The sequence below is a fragment of the Neovison vison genome, chromosome 12 (genome assembly GCF_020171115.1).
Source record: "Neovison vison isolate M4711 chromosome 12, ASM_NN_V1, whole genome shotgun sequence".
Taxonomy (NCBI): Eukaryota; Metazoa; Chordata; class Mammalia; order Carnivora; family Mustelidae; genus Neogale; species Neogale vison.
Window position 1 is genome coordinate 21,794,237 of NC_058102.1, and position 18,147 is coordinate 21,812,383.

Consider the following 18,147-nt stretch of genomic DNA (forward strand, 5'->3'; position numbering starts at 1 on the left):
CAAAGAAAAAAAAATTCTTAAAACACCAACTACTACAATTCACCCAATATCAAAAAGATAATTTGAATAGTCCTACAACATTTTTTATTATGTTATGTTAGCTACCATACAGTACATCATTAGTTTTTTTTTTTATTTTTAATTTTGTATTAACATATAATGTATTATTAGCTCCTGGGGTACAGGTCTTTGAATCACCAGATTTACACACTTCATAGCACACATATTCCCCAATGTCCATAACCCAACCAACCCTCTCCCTAACCCCTTCCCTCTGTCAACCCTCTTTGTTTTGTGAGAATAAGAGTCTCTTATGGTTTGTCTCCCTCCCAATCCCATCTTTTTTTTTTTTTTGAGATTTTATTTATTTATTTGACAGACAGAGATCACAGAGAACCAGGCAGAGAGAGAGGAGGAAGCAGGCTCCCCACTGAGCAGAGAGCCTGATGTGGGGCTCGATCCCAGAGCCCTGGGATCATGACCTGAGCCGAAGGCAGAGGCTTTAACCCACTGAACCACCCAGGCGCCCCCCCTCCCAAAGCCATCTTGTTTCATTTATTTTTTTCCTACCCCCCCAAACCCCCCATATTGCCTTTCAACTTTCTCATATCAGGGAGATCATATGATAATTGTCTTTCTCTGATTGACTTATTTCACTCAGCATAATACCCTCTAGTTCCATCCATGTCATTACAAATGGCAAGATTTCATTTCCTTTGATGACTGCATAGTATTCCATTGTATATAAATACTATCTATATTCATCTCTTGATGGACATTTAGGTTCTGTCCATAGTTTGGCTATTATGGACATTGCTGCTATAAACATTCAGGTACACATGCTCCTTTGGATCACTACATTGATATCTTTAGAGTAAATACCCAATAGTGTAATTGCTGGGTTGTAACGTAGCTCTATTTTCAACTTTTTGAGGAACTTCCATGCTGTTTTCCAGAGTGGTTGCACCATATTGCATTCCCACCAACAGTGTAGGAGGGTTCCCCTTTCTCCACATCCTCACCAGCATCTGTCATTTCCTGACTTGTTACTTTTAGCCATTCTGACTGGTGTGTGGTGGTATCTCATTGTGGTTTTGATTTGTATTTCCCTGATGCTGAGTGATGTGGAGCACTTTTTCATGTTGTCTGTTGGCCATCTGGATGTCTTCTTTGCAGAAATGTCTGTTCATGTCCTCTACCCATTTCTTGATTGGATTATTTGTTCTTAGGATGTTGAGTTTTGATGTAGTGTTCAGTGCTTCATTATTTGCATATAACACCCAGTGCTCATTGTAACACAAGCCCTCCTTAATACCTATCACTGGGCTGTCTTATAACTATTAAGGCAATTTAATTCATAATTTAAAATTTTCCAAGAAAGAAATCTCTAAGCTTTAAAGAAAGGTTAAGTCCAATTATAAATAAATTTTTTTTTGAAACAGAAGAGGAGGGAATATTTTCCATTTCATCTTATGAAGCTAGTTAGTATTTCCCTGATACCAGAACTAGACAGTACAAAAGCAATCAAACAACCAAACAAAAAGCCAAACAACAACTAAAAGCAAAAACTAAAAATTCATATCAACTCATGAATTAGACACAAAATTCCTTAACAAAATATTAGTAAATATAATTCACAATATATTCAAAGAATTATATGCCATGACCAAGCATAATTTATTCCAGAGATACAAGACTGGTTTAATGCTTGAAATAAAATAAAGAGGAGAAAACAGAATGATCATATCAATTGAAGCAGAAGCAGAATTCAACAAGATTCAAGATCCATTCATGATTAAAAAGAAAAAAGAAATTCTTCTAGAATAGGAATAAAGGATAGCTTCCTTAACTTCATAAAGAGCCTCTACAAAAATCTGTAACCAAAATTATAGTTAATGGCAAAAATTTGAATCCTTTCCTCCTAAAATTGGAAACATGATAAAGATGTCTAATCTCTTCACCACTGCTATTCAGGATAGTGCCAGAAGTTCTATCATGTACGATAAGGGGGAAAAAAAAAAAAGAAGTAAATGTACACAGATTGGAAAGGAAGAACTAAAACTTTTTTTGTTTATAGATGATATGATTGTCCATGTAGAAAACCCCAAGAGATACACAATAAAACAACAAAAAATATATATAAATATACTATTTATATATATATATATATAAATAGTAAATTCAACAAGGTCACAAGATGCAAAATAAACATTAAAAAAGCATTGTACTTCTATTTTTTTTCTTTTTTAAGTTTTCACTTAAATTCCAGTTAGTTAACATATATTGTAATATTAGTTTCAGTAGTAGAATTTTGTGATTCATCACTTACATACAACACCCAGTGCTCATCATAGCAAGTGTCCTCCTTAATACCCACACCCATTTAACTGCAACTATATTTCTATGAAATAGCAATGAACATGTAGACACTGAAATTAAAATTACAATACCACTTATAATCACACACTTATAAACGAAAAGAAATACTTAGATGTAAATCTAACAGAACATGTAAAGGACTTGTATACTGAAAAGTGCAAAATAGTGGTGACAGAAATTATTTTTTAAAAGTAAGTATGTAAAAGACAGTTTTCATGAGTTAAAAGACTTGATAATATGAGTTTAATATAATTACTATCAAAATCCAAGCAAGATTTTTCCCCATGTTTTTTATTAATTTCAGAGGTAGAATTTAGTGATTCATCAGTTGCGTATAATACCCAGTGCTCATTACATCAAATGCCCTCCTTAATGCCTATCATACAATTATCCTTCCTCCACCCACCACCTACCTCCTTTCCAGCAACCCTCAGTTTGTTTCCAAGAGTTTGGCTCTTTTATGGATTGCCTCCCTCTCAGTTTTCATCTACTTTATTTTTCTTTCCCTTCACCTATGTTCATCTATTTTGTTTCTTAAATTCCACACGAGTGAAATTGTATAGCATTTGTCTTTCTCTGACATATTTCTTTTAGCATAATACACTCCAGTTCCATCCATGTTGTTGCAAATGGCAAGATTTCATTCTTTTTGATGGCAGAGTAATATCCCATTGCATATATATATATACCACATCTTTATCTATTCAACTGCCGATGGACATCTGAGCTCTTTCCAGAATTTGGCTATTGTTGATAATTTCACTATAATCATCGGGGTTCATGTGCCCCTTTGAATCACTATGTTTGTATCTTTTGGATGAATACCCAGTAGAGCAATTGCTATATCATATGGTACCTCTATTTTTAACTAGTTGGGAGAACTTCATACTATTTTCCAAAGGGGCTGTGCCAATAAAATCCAAGCTAGATTTTTGGAAGACATGTAAGTTTATTCTAGAATATATATGGAAATGTAAAGGAAGTAGGATTAAAACAATTTTGTAAGAAAAAAATAAATTGGGAAGAATTAATATACCTAATTTTAAGATTTACAGTTATAATACTCAAGACTGTATGGTATTATTAGCAGAGGAATAGACATATATATCAGTGGAACAGAAAAGAGAACCCAGAAATAGACTCATATACTCAACTGATGTTTGACGAAGGTGCAAAAGCAATTCAATGGAGGAAAAAGATAGCCTTTTCAAAAATGGCATGGGAACAATTAGACATACATAGGCAAAAAATTGAAATTTGGCCTAATTCTCACACCTTTTACAAAAATTATCTCAAATGGATAAATGACTTAAATGTAAAATGTAAAACTATAAAACTTTTAGAAAAAAGCATAGAATAAAATCTTTAGGATCTAGAGCTAGGTAAAGAGTTCTTATACTTGACACCTGAACCATGATCTATAAAAGGGAATTTTATAAATTGATATAAAATTGATAAATTGTATTTCATCAAAATTAAAAATGCTTGCTATGAAAAATTCTGTTAAGAGATGAAGAGTATAAACTGAAGAAAACATTTGTCAGCTACATACCTGATAAACAATGAATATCTAGAACATTTAAATAACAGATTTCAAGCTTTATTATAAAGCTGTGATCACCAAGACAACATGGTACTGGCACAAAAACAGACACACAGATCAATGGAGCAGAATAGAGAGCCCAGATATGGACCCTTAACTCTATGGTCAAATAATATTCAAGAAAGCAGGGAAAAAAATATCCAATGGAAAAAAGACAGTCTCTTCAATAAATGGTTTTGGGAAAATTGGACAGCTATATACAAAGTAATGAAACTCGAGCATTCTCTTACACTGTACACAAAGATAAACTCAAAATGGATGAAAGACCTCAATGTGATACAGGAATCCATCAAAATCCTAGAATAGGACACAGGCAGTAACCTCTTTGACATTGGCTATAGCAACTTCTTTCAAAACACATCTCCAAAGACAAGGGAGACAGAAGGGAAGGGGACTTTTAGGACTTCATCAAGATAAAAAGCTCTGCACAGCAAAGGAAACAGTCAAAAAACTAAGAGGTAACCCACAGAATGGGAGAAGATATTTGCAAATGTCACTGCAGACAAAGGGCTGATATCCAAGATCTATTAAAAAAAAAAAAAACTTCTCAAACTCAACACCCAAAAAAACAGGTAATCAAGTAAAAAAATGGGCAGAATACATGAACAGACACTTCTCCAATGAAGACATACAAATGGCTAACAGAGATGTGAAAAATGTTCATCATCATTAGCCATCAGGGAAATTCAAATCAAAGCCACACTGAGATACCACCTTACACCAGTTAGAATGGCAAAAATTAACAAGGCAAGAAAGAACAAATGTTGGAGAGAATGTGGAGAAAGGGGAGCCCTCTTACACTGTTACTGGGAATGCAAGTGGGTGGAGCCACTTTAGCAGTGTGGAGGATCCTCAAAAAATTAAAAATAGAGCTACCATGTGACCTTGCAATTGCACTACTGGATATTTACCCCAAAGATACAGATGTAGTGAAAAGAAGGGCCATATGCACCCCAATGTTTATAGCAGCAATGTCCACAATTGCCAAACTATGGAAAAAGCCGAAATGCCCTTCAATAAATGAATGGATAAAGAAGATGTGGTCCATATATAAAATGGAATATTACCCCCCCTCCAGAAATGATGAATACCCAACTTTTGCATCAGGAAATATGGGACTGGAGGAGATTATGCTGAGGGAAATAAGTCAAGCAGAGAAAATCAATTATCATATGGTTTCACTTACTTGTGGAACATAAGGAATAGCATGGAGGACATTAGGAGAAGGAAGGAAAAATGAAGGGAGGGGATATCAGAGGGGGAGATGAACCATGAGAAACTATGGACTCTGAGAAACAAACTGAGGGTTTTAGAAGGGAGGGGGGTTGGGGGATGGGTTGGCCCAGTGATAGGTATTAAGGAGGGCATGTATTGCATGGAGCACTAGGTGTTACATGTAAACAATTAATTTTGGAAAACTACATCAAAAACTAATGATGTAATGTATGGTGACTAACATAACTTAACAAAAAAAAAGAAAGAAAGAGAAAAAGAAAAAAGAAAAAGAAAAGAAAAGAAAATGGGCAAAAGGCATGAAGAGGCATTTCCCTGAAGAGAATATACAAATGGCAAATAAGCACATGAAAAGATTTTTGACATGATTAACAATTAGGAAAATGCAAATGAAAGCTGCAATGAGATACCACTACATATCTATCAGAATGGCTAAAATAAAAAGTAATGATGGCTTCAAATGAAGAGAATATACAAATGGCAAATAAGCACATGAAAAGATTTTTGACATGATTAACAATTAGGAAAATGCAAATGAAAGGTGCAATGAGATACCACTACATATCTATCAGAATGGCTAAAATAAAAAGTAATGATGGCTTCAAATGCTAACAAGGACATGGTGAAGCTCATATATTGCTGGTAGAAATGTAAAATGTTACAGCAATCAGAAAATAGTTGGCAGTTTCTTAAAACTTAAAAGACTTACTATCATATCACCCAGCATTTGAACACCTGAGAATTTATCTCAGCTAAATGAAAACTCTGTACACAAATATTTACAGCAGCATTATTCATAAGCCAAGAAATGGAGATAACAGGATTCCTTTAGTGGGTGAATAGTTAAAAAAAACTGTGCTACCTTCATACAACTGAATATTAACCAGCATGAAAAGGAACAAAATACTGATACACAAACCAGATTGGATTAATCTCCAGAGAATTATGCTGAGAAAAGCCAATTCCAAAAGATTATATACTGTATGATTCTATTTATCATACATCTGCTTATATATAATTTTTGACATGACAAATTATAGACATAAGAGAATAGATTAGTGATTGACAAGAGTTAAGGAAGAAGTCAGGGCAGGAGAGAAGTAGGTGTAGCTATAGAAGGGGCAATGAAGCAATGAGGGGGTCCCTCTGGGGTGGAACTGTTGTTCCTTGGCTGTATCAAAGTCAATATCTTGGTTGTGATGTTGTACTGTAGGTTTGCATGATATTATACCATTGGAGAAAACTATAAAAAGAGCACATGAGATCTCTCTGTATTATTTTTATAGCTGCATGGGAATCAACAATTATTTCCAAACAAAAAAAAAGTAATTAAAAATATTATGCCATTTAAAAAAGGTAATATGTCCCTTTATTTGTAAAAATTTCTTTCTTTCACCCACACAGTGATACAAGCTTCCTACTTTGGTTGCTCAGAACATAACTTCTGTAAACCTTTGTATAATTACTTCCTGCTTCTCCTAAAGTGAAACAAATCATTTAATTTTTTTTAAAAGAACTTAAATGTGGGAAATAAACCTGGTTTTTAAATTTTACACACATTTGCATTTGGCTTGAGCATCTTTGAAATATTAATGCATAAATATTTGAAATGTCTAATTTAAAAAATATTATTTTCTAAGATAGTCACGAGTATTTTAATGTTTGGAGAAGTATTTATAAGAACAAACTTCATAGTTTGAAAGTCAAAGGCTGTCCAGTTCTTCCAGAACTACTTAACACTTTTATGAAATAAAACTATATGTAGTCTTTTCAGTTCATATTTGAATAACTTATATGAAGAAACTATTTCATATGGAGAAATATGGATTTTCCATTTTAAAAGCCTTATATTCATTCTTATATATGCCAACTACTAGGAATATACTAAAAGTTTTATAATTTTGTGTCTTTTAATAGAAGATGAATTCATGTGTTAATCTTTTGGCTAATATCTCCATATAAAAATGATACAAATTGAAGAGATAAAAGCAGAAAATAGAAAGATTTTTAAAAATTTCTGCCTTTCTTTTAATTAAACACCTAGTAACTATAAGAGTTTAATATATAGGAGAATTAGATTCTATTTGTTCCTATGTGTTCTACTTGTTCCTATTTTCCACCCATTGAATTTTCTTCAATATTCCTTAAAATGATGATTGTTTAAAAAAAAAATCAGTGCTGCCAATGGACTGAGAATAGGAAAATGCTCATTGATGTAAAGATGAGAAATTGGAGAGCTATTAGGTTCTTGACTTCACCTGTAACTTTATGCTTCTTTTTGCTTTACCTGTAGTGTGATGGGAAAATGCAATCAATTGAAATTTCAGGATTGTGTTTTAACTTCAACTCTCCCACGTAAGTGTGAGACTATCTCTAAATCTCAGGTATATTGTAAAATGGAAAGAGTAATAGCTACGTCTAATACCAATGTTCTAGGCTTAAATGAGATTACAAATCTCAAGTTCCTAGAAGAGGGTCTACTCCTCTTAAGCATCTGATATTTACTCACACCCCCTTTAACTTTCTTGTAATGGTCATACTTTATTTTCTGTGTTTGGCCATAACTCTACATACAACAAAGGAATGGTATTTTTCTTACCCAATCATAGGAAGTTCTACATCTTTTAAATAAGTCTTAATCACATTAACTATTATATTCATGAAAAAAAGTACCTCATTTAAATTTTTTTCCTTTCATTGAAAAGAAAAAAAATAGAAATTGTTTTCAATTTGTAAGATATCTATAATAAAAAGTTTAACCATTTCTACCCCTACTGAATTGTCATCTGGATTCCTTCAGATCCTTTCTTTATACTTTTTAAAAAGTGATCAAGGCACAGAAGCATGAGAATTCTAACTCAAGAAGGTAAATTGATCCCAACTTTTCACATCCTCTCCCTCTGTACATACAATTAAAATTGTAAAATAAATATTAAAAAAAGGATTAATCCGTAGCAGTGATGAACATTGAGGCTACTCAGAAGCATTTGGGAACTTCTAAAAAGTGTAACAAATGGCATTGGATTTAGACAGAGACTAGTTAGGGCAACTAAAGAACCTCAACATCTTAAACGTGGCTTTGTTTTCCTACCAGACGACAATAACTATCTCAGTAAGGGGAAGAGTTGCTGAAGCTCCTACGTGGGAATTGGAGCAAATAAGAGAAATGGGAAGTGTCCTAGGTAATTAAAAATGGTTGACTAAAACACCAGACATTTGAGGAGAATGAACAATTAAAAAGAGAGGAAACAAGATTAATGAACAAAGTAAATGACCTTTGAGAAAACAGTATTAAAGACAGAAAAAGATTGTAATCAATATCCTAAGACTTGAGGGGGTATTAACTTATAACGTTAAGAACAGGTTCTTTTTAAAATGGAATACTTGGAAAACAAGAAAAGTTATTGAAAATAAAAAATACAATCATTATACCTAAAGTCATGATAAAATGACAGTTTTCTGTCTTATTTGTTCACTGATATATCTCCAGAACCTAGAGCAGTGTCTAACACATGGTTGATGCTCAGTAGTATTTTTTTTTAACAAATTGATGAAAGTGCTTTAGAATACCAAACTGTAGAATACTACCAGAATATAAAACAAGGAGGATCAAAGAGATCCAATGTCTGTTGACTAGGAGCTCTAGAAGTAGGAGGAGGAGCCATAATGTAATTAAGAGAGTATGGTATTGGCATAGGAATAGACAAGTGGATCAACAGGAACATAGTTCAGTCCAAAAATGTAAATGCAGTGTATGTTTGGAAATTTAGTGTATGATAAAGGTGACATTGTAAATCAGTGAGAGAATGATGATACTGGAAAGTAGAATATTATTTTGGGGAAAAATGCTTAGAACTAAATTTTTTCACCATATACACAAAATACTCCAGGTGGATTAAATTTCTGAAAGAAAATACTGCTGATCTAACTTTCCATTTTTATCATCTAATATCAATGGGCTAGTGTCTGGAGAGTCCGTCATTTCCACATATTCCTACTGATGTCACTAGCTAATTTTCTTACATTCAACTGTCTTTGGGAACTCATTTTGAAGGCTGCTTTTGCTTGGAGATTTAATATCACCCTGACTTTTGCTAGCATTACTTTTTCTTTGTACTGACACCAGAGCATCCCTCTAGTTCTGTTTGACATCTTATTAGGAGCTTGATGAAGTCCCTTTATAATTAAGTTAATTCAAATGATTTAAAATCCACTTAATTCTAAGTAAGTGGATTTTTAAAATGTCCAGAAGTTTAAATAACTTGAAAATAATAGAAGAGAAAACATAAAAGTGGATATTTGAAACTTAGATTGCAATCCAGGGAATATTTGGATGTAAATGCACATGTTACCTAAATCTCATCCCAGTCAGGAATTATGTGTTCTCATTTTATTCATATGTGGACCAAATCAAACTGGTTTGCAGAAATGGCATGAAATTTTTAAAGTTGTATCGGAATGTATTTCACTTATATCTTTACAGAACATAAAGATAATTCTTAAAATAATAGGTTCTGATTAAGAGAAACCACAATATGTATAGGAAATGTATGCCATCCCTTAGGTTTTACCAGTAAATTTACATTTACTATACTGGCTTTGTGGATGTGGGAACTAATGTAGTCTCATTGGGCCCCACACAAAGAAGGGCCCCATGCCTGGGGTTTAACGCTTTTGGGTTGCTGTCTAAAATTCTTACCAATTAGATAAAAATCAGTTTGTGTTTTGTAAGTGAGGCCTGTGAAAAAACACAGCCTGAGCTCATCTGTGTTTCCACCACCTACCTCTTCTCATCTTCCTGGGTGGGTTTCTTGGCCATTTGCTCCCCCAATTATGGTGCTTCTGGCCAAGCCAGCAACTGTCGATGAAGCTGTGAAACCCTGAGTATGGGGAGGATGAAGGTTTGGTGCATGGGTTTGCAGGGCAGAGCACCTGTGTGACTGTGAGGATGTGCTCTCAACCCTATGAGTGTCCCCATGTCCAAGGGAGTAAGATGCTAACATGGAAGACAGGAAAATGTTTTTTACCCTCCTTTTAGGACGAATTGCCCCACATTTTTATGTTGCCCCTGGTTCCAGCTACTCTATGCTTTTGGCTATTTCAGTTATTCACCTAGCTGTTTCATTTTTGCCCCTCAGAGACATTTCCTAATTAATCAAAAGACTAGAGAATAAAATAATTCAGGGTCATACGGTCTCTGTTATAACCACTCAACTCAACTCTGGAAACAGCTATATACCACATATAAATAAATGGGTGTGTATAGGTTCCAGTAAAACTTTATTTATGGAAACTAAAATTTGAGACTTGTATAATTTTCACCTATTACTAATTTTTTTTTTTTGCCGTTAAAAAATGTGAAAACCATCCTTAGGTCCCCAAGATTTAAAGCCTGGATTTGGCCCATGATCTATAGTGTGCTGACTTTGTTAAGTAAATATGTGTGGGAGAAAGTCCTTTAGAAAATAGAGACATGTGAGTGTTGGGCCACAGTGGAGGGAGATGTTTTAGAGTAGCCAAAGTATACATAAGTGCGACTCATTTTACACTTTGAAATTTGGCAAATTTTATATGCAATTTCAGTGAATTTGTGAAAACACGTTCTTTCTTCATTTTTTTTTTAAAGATTTTCATTTATTTGTTAGAGAGAGAGAGAGAGAATACAGAGCACAAGCACAGGCAGACAGAATGGCAGGCTAGAGGCAGAGGGAGAAGCAGGCTCCCTGCCGAGCAAGGAGCCCGATGTGGGACTCGATCCCACGACGCTGGGATCATGACCTGAGCCAAAGGCAGCCGCTTAACCAACTGAGCCACCCAGGCATCCCAAAACATGTTCTTTCTTATACTCTATGGCTTAGCAAGATTCCATTATAATATTTAGAAAAATGGAACGCATTAAAATAAAAGTTTGAGCAAATATTACAGACTCAACTTCCTTAATCTCCATTTTAATATTGTTGCCATCTCTTTGTTCTTTTTCCTTTTGTTTTTATTTCATTTTTCCATATAGATCCTTTTTTAAAAAATCCTACCTCTGTCCTTTGTGCTTTGAGGCACCATCCACTTGTCTCTAGATTTGAACACATAAACTTTCCTTTTAATCCAAGCCCTTCTGCTAACTACTTATGTAATCTTGAGTAAATCCTTTAACCCCTCTAAACCACTGCATTGTGCTAGTTAGGGTACATAATGCTAACTGCCACAACAGACAAACCCAGAATCTCAGCAGTTTAACATAAAAGAGGCTTAATTCAACTTCTCATAAAGCCCAGTGTGGTAGAATGACCCTCATTCATCTTACAACTACATCTTTTGAAGAGTAGGAGTGGCATAGAGACTGACTAACAGTCATTTGGTCAGGATTACTTACATGCCCCCCAATCTAAATGCACATAGGCTGGAAATATATGAGAACATATATTTATGATTTCATTAAGCACTAAAATGATGTGCAAAATGATGCCTTAGAACAGGGTTTTGTCAATGAATGTTTTCTCTAAAGGACAAGACAGTAAATATTTAAATGGTTGCGAATACCATGGCCTCTGTCACAACTTCTCAACCCTGCCACTCTAACATGAGAACAGCCATAAATAATAAATAAATGAATGGACCTACCTATGTCCCAGTAAAACTTTTATTTTCAGAAATAAGAGGCAGGTCAGATGTGGGCTACAGATATGCCACAGGACATAGTTTTCTGATCCCTTTCTTAAAGCATGACTAACATGTAATGATTCTCATTCTTCATCATCTCAGATATGAGAGAACTTTGGGCAATAACTCCCCCATCAGTGTTCCTGGGTAAATGATAAACAGATAGTTCTGAAGAAGCAAATAAGAATACGGTTAGATGATCACTGATCCATGGTTTCTTCTATTTGGGTTTCCATTAGCCTATCTCCCTTCCTCCATTTATTTTATTTGAAGCCATGTTACACTGAGATCATAGCATTCCACTCAAAGAAAGAAAGGGAAGTATCACATAGATTTGCATGACCATGTATTAAGCAGTCTATACTGAATCCCAGGAGTAAATGAGCGTACATTTTATATACTTCTGGTATAAGAATACATACATTTCTGTTTTTCACCAAAACCAAACGAAACCAAACCAAAACAAAACAAAAACCTATCCTCTGGCATTTACCCAAGAAAAATCTGTGAGTCACCCTAGACTTCTTAAGATCAAGCTTCTTGTCCAATCAGATTCCAAGACCTAAAGAGCTAACCTTACTAGCATCTCCTAAAGATATCTGCTATCTCCAACCCTGCTGCCATTGCTTTACCTCAGGACCTCACTGTGTCTTGACTGGAACTCTTTAACATCCTCCTAATTGGTCTCCCTTCCTTTAATCCAGCCTTGACGAATCCATTCTCTAAACTGCTAAAATGAGTTTATTAAAATGCACATCCAACCATGAAATCCTCTTGCTTGGAAATCATTCGGGGTTTCTTAAAATATTCACATTAAAGACAAAATACTTAACATGGCATTAGAACATTTTATGATTTAGACCCTGCGACCTGTAATATCTCATGGCTTGAAACAACCACTCCCTCACATTCTCTGCATTATAGCCACTATGAACTATTTGCAGTTTGTTCTTTTCTTTTCCTCATCCTCTTTTGTTTGCCTACTATCTGCTTCACTGAGATTCAACTCAGCCATCAATCACCTGGAAGCCTTTCCTGATCCCCTCCTAAAATAGAGGTTTACATTTTATATATTGTGCCTCCCCTTATCATAGCTCTATCACTGTATAATACTGCACTAATGCATAACCCTTGGATAGCTTGTTTCTTCCTTCATGCACCATCCCTTCTCTCACTTCAAGACTATAATAATCTGAAGAACAAGGACAATGTCTTATTAGTCTTACACTGCTTACCAAGGTATCTGCAATTTAGTATAAACTACAAAAATATTTTTAGAGTTAATCAATACATCAACAAAAAATAGCCTGTTTGCTTTCATGAAATCATGAAAATCATGCAATCATGTTGCATAACAAATTTTGATTTCAATATAATTAGAAATTTGGGTAGTCAAGTTCAGAAACATGTGTTTAAGAAACAGAGGTAGGGGCATCTGGGTGGCTCAGTTAAATGTCTGCCTTCTGTTTGGGTCATAATCCTAGGATCCTGGGATCAAGTCCTTCATAGGACTCCCTGCTTAGCAGGGAGTCTGCTTCTCCTTCTCCCTCTGCCCCTCCCCCCACTCATGCGCTCTCTCTCTCTCTCTCTGCACTCTCTAATAAATAAATAAAATCTTTAAAAAAAAAGAAACAGAAGTAAATGAAGTTTATAGTAGAAGGGATTTGAGGTGATGGCGTAACCGGGTGATGGGTATTAAGGAGGGCATGTGTTGTGATGAGCACTGAGTTTTATATGCAACTAATGAATCATTGAACTCTACATCAAAAAATAATGACACACTATATGTTGGCTAACTGAACATAACAAAAAAATTAAATTAAAAATTAAATTTAAAAATTAAGTTAAAAATCAGAAAAGTAAAATTAAACACCAAAAAAATGTATCTTTAGGACTAAACTCTAAGCACAAAGAAATTACTTTGTGTCTAGTGATTTTTTTTAAATTCCTATTTATTTATAAAATTTTATTTACCTTCACATCCAACTTATTAAAATAATTGTTCATAAGAAAAGAAACAGAAGTAAAGATGTCATATGTATCAGTTGGCTTGATCTTTATAAAGTTTATGAGAAAGAACGTTATACAAATTTGGTCCATTGCTTATTTACAACATGAAACAAAATCATAATACAATTAAAAAAAACAAAGATGATGGACATAACTGTGTTTCCATTGGAGCCAGTGCCATATTTCATGCCTTTTATTTACTATTATATCATCTAGTAGAAAAAACATAAATGTGAAATTGACATTCATTAGCCCCAAGGATAGACATTTGATGAGAAAGTAAGCCTGACATTGCACCCCAATCTTCCATACTTCAAAGTCACCTGTGTCCTATGTGAGAACTAATTTGAATTCTGCTACTGAGTTGATATGTCATATAATAAGTGACTTGCTTATATAACAATGCCTCTAAACCTCTTTCATAAAAATATTTTAATAGCGAAATAATAAAGCATGGTGTGATAATTAGCACCCTTTATATAAAAAATAAAGAGACCTTTTCATTATCATTGTATATTTTAGATTATAAACTAAATGATATCTACTTAAAAAAAAATGATGAGCTGGAAGAAAGAGGGTAGCCTGAATATTTTGCAGAAAAATAATCTATGGAGTACAGTGGTTAAATTATTAAGTATTTGAGGGTAGTGAAAATGTCAGTAAACCAAGAGTTTACTATACTTTGGAGATAGCAAAGTACAGTAAATTTTATTGCAAAGAAATTAAAGTTAATCTCTTGTTAATTATTATAGTAGATTGTTAATATTTCAGTAATATGAGTAAAAATAAGAACTTGGATTGATTCTTGGGAAATGCACACAATTCTGAGAGCCAAAAAACTGCAGTTTTAAAGGACAATGTTAGAAGCTCTGCTAGGCAGGAAGAAAAGTGTATATAATTAAAACTATGGGGAAAAAAAACCCAGAAAGCTGCTATAGGGAACAATCCATTACTGGTGAAGGGTATAGATTATATCTGCTGTTGCTCCATAATTGTAACTTTTATGTTTAAATTGACTTTTCTTGCTCTTCAGGGATTAATTAAAATCCTTTAAAAAAATCAAAATTCACAAAAAATACTGTGTAGATTCTTAAAGAGTCCTGGGAAATGTTCTATATAACTTTTCTTAATTCTGATTATCAAATTCCAGCATATGGTACTTGGGGACAATATCTAAAGCTATCAATTTCTTGGACTATATAGAGAACAAAAAAACAGAACTGCCTTAATTATGCTTCAGTGTTGTAAGAGCTCTTTTATTATTAGATTCTTTATCCTCAGGGTCTGGAAAATGCCATATTTTTTTTTAATGCCATATACTTAATAAATGTTAGTTAAATGAAAGGTGACTTAGAATTGCAACTTTCTGAATTGATTATTAAAAGAAATTCTGTGTACTGTATTTGTACAGTCTTCTGGGGAAACCTAACAAAAAGTCCAAGTTATTTTACCCACTATGCCAAAATATTTTTTCATTAAATAATTTTTTCATTATTTAATTTATCAAGAGATTCTTTACTATCTCTTTGTGAAGCACAGTATATTTTAAGTATAAAAATCAGATAGATTCACTGATAAAAACATCACTTATATTAAATCAATTGGGAGATTGGGCTGAAGATGAACATGGTCATAATACTCTCATCATGCTCATTTATTTCAGCCTAAACAACGAACATCTATTGTGTCTTCTCTGGATTTTCATCGAATGAATCACAACCAAGAATATTTCGAAATCAACACATCTGCAGGGTGTGCAAGCTTTACTTCCAGCCCTCCTGTCAGTCCACCTACCTCTTCTGTGGGAACCACAGAAGTCAAGAATGAGGGAACTGGCCATACAGGTAAAGCAGTTCACTTTGTGCAGCTATATTTTTGAACTTTTAAACCTAAAGCCTTAATGAGATACAGAGGGGTTAAGAGGAATCTTCATATAAATTTCATTGTTTTTGTTCACCTACATGTATAGCAATGTAGGGCATTATAATTTTTGTCAGAGTGTGGATATAATTTTTTTAATATATTTATGGTCTTTTAGGTGTTAAACGTGTTACAGATGATGATTTAATGCTATTATGGTAGTGAAATAACCAGAGACCTAGAAATGCTCTTCTTCCACTGCTATTTACCCCTCTCCACACAGTGGTATCAACTCATCAATATACAACTTTATTAATAGCTGCTTTGAGGCTACAGAACCCATATCAACCTGGTAAGATTGAGTTGGACACTATGACCTAAGTGGGCTTTCAATCTACTCAAACCAGTATGAACTTGGAGAGGAGAGGTGTGAGGAAATAGTGCTGGGGGTAAGGGGAAGATTAAGGAAAGTAACCACACCCACTAGTAATTCATATCTGGTTCCAGCCAATCAGATTTGCAAGAAGGGGGCAAGAAGCTAATAACCGGTAAAGCCAAATGACTGAAATATGAGAAGTGAGACCTAAAGGATCTCCTCCCCTTATATAATTTAAAGTAGGTGAATTATGCTACTACTTTCCCTTAAAGAGATGTGATTTTTAAACCCACTGAATATGATTACTATGAATTTTAGAATCAGAAGGTATCATTTATATGGGTATTCCCTGTAACCTTTGTTCAAAAATGAGTGCATCTATGATTATATAAATGTATGCACCATACTTAAGTCCATTACTCTGACTGTACTTTTAGGAGCACTGATACAAACATTCCAAAAATACAGCAAGAAAGTAATTTTCCTCTAGTAAAACTAAGATTTTAACAATTATGATTAGTGGAAGTGGTGACATTGATATTCTATCGAAGCTATTATCTGACCTTTTCATGGCAACCAGAGTGATATTTATAAAATGCAAATCAAAGTGTGTCATTATCATGCATAAAATAATCAGTGGCTTCTCACTGAACTTTGAATAAAATCCAACTCCTCATTAAACCCAAAGAAGTTCAGTCTAACCTAGCTCTGACCGGCTCTTTTTGTTTATTTATTTATTTTTACGGTTTTATTTATTTATTTGCGAGAGAGAGCATCCACAAGTGGGGGAGTCACAGGCAGAGGGAAGAAAGGGAGAAGCAGGCTCCCCCCTGAGAAGGGAGCTGAATATGAGACTCAATCCCAGGACCCTGGGATCATGACTGAACCACCCAGGCATCCCACTACTCAGCTCTTTAACCTCAACTTGAACAAATGCATCCTGGTCCACAATGGCCTTTTTTCCTAGGCATTCTAGTCCTGGGTCTTTTGTACTTTGGCTCCTGCTGCCTGGAATCTCTGTGTTCAAATTTTTATGTGGCTGTCATTTGGATTTTGGTGCAAATACACTTTCTTGTAGAGGCCTGCCCAGATCACCTTATCTTCAGTAAGGCCCTCAATATGATGACAACCACAATAACAAAGATCCAAAAAGAACAATCATAAATATTAATAATCAGTAAGTTTTAAGCAAAAACTTTAAAACTATATATCATATACTGGTTTAGGCATTTTATGTATATTAACTCATTTAAAACTCATAACTAATATATGAATTAGTCATTGTTATTTGTAGACAAGGAAACACAAAAAGAAGATAAACCATGTTTCAACATTGTTCTTTCCACTTCTGTCAAATTATTCTGTTTTCCTTTTTCCATATCCTTATTTATTATGTAAAATCACACTGTTCCCTTGTTTCCTTATTATCTTCTCTCCTCTTTCTAGAACTGTAAAGTAGAATGGATGGATCCCTGACACTTTGTAGGCACTGAAGTCAGTCCATCAAATTTGTTTATTAACTATGGGACTGAACTTCTTATCAGCTAGCTGAGACTTAATCTTTTTATGCTATTGTTTTCTTAGCTATAGAATTAAACTAACAATTAATTATATTACCTTATAGAATGGTAATGCATGTAAAGTAATTAGCACTGTGTCTGGCACAGAGTTAGTGCTCAATAAATGTTAGTATCTGTAGTAGTAGTTATTATGATATTCAAGAAGCCTAGCATTAGTTCATTGAGTACGAGCATTTACTGTATGTCTGCCATGCACCAGTCTCAGTAGGAGAGGAGGCAATGGGATATTATTTATGAATAAAAATGGTATATGGGCCCCAGAAAATGTTCTGCATACATAATTATTCCTCAATTAATACTTATTTCAATGACTATTTCCAGATTTAAAATTCTAAAATGGGAGGAATGAGAAATCCTCTGATGTTTGCTTTAAGAAAATATCAGCTTTATTTAGTTAGTACACTAAGTGGGTTTTTTTTTTGATGATTAATTTTTTAATTTTTTCACTT

At 34.1% G+C, this 18,147-nt stretch overlaps 1 protein-coding gene across 5 annotated transcripts in view; it reads left to right on the plus strand.

Moving 5' to 3' along the window:
* ANKS1B (ankyrin repeat and sterile alpha motif domain containing 1B) overlaps positions 1-18,147 on the plus strand; it is a 1,114,861-nt gene that overhangs the window by 486,884 nt on the left and 609,830 nt on the right. For all 5 annotated transcript variants that reach the window (XM_044228192.1, XM_044228193.1, XM_044228194.1 and 2 more), the window contains exon 12: positions 15,546-15,726. In XM_044228192.1, the coding sequence (XP_044084127.1) occupies positions 15,546-15,726 (181 nt within the window). The remainder of the gene's footprint in view (positions 1-15,545; positions 15,727-18,147) is intronic.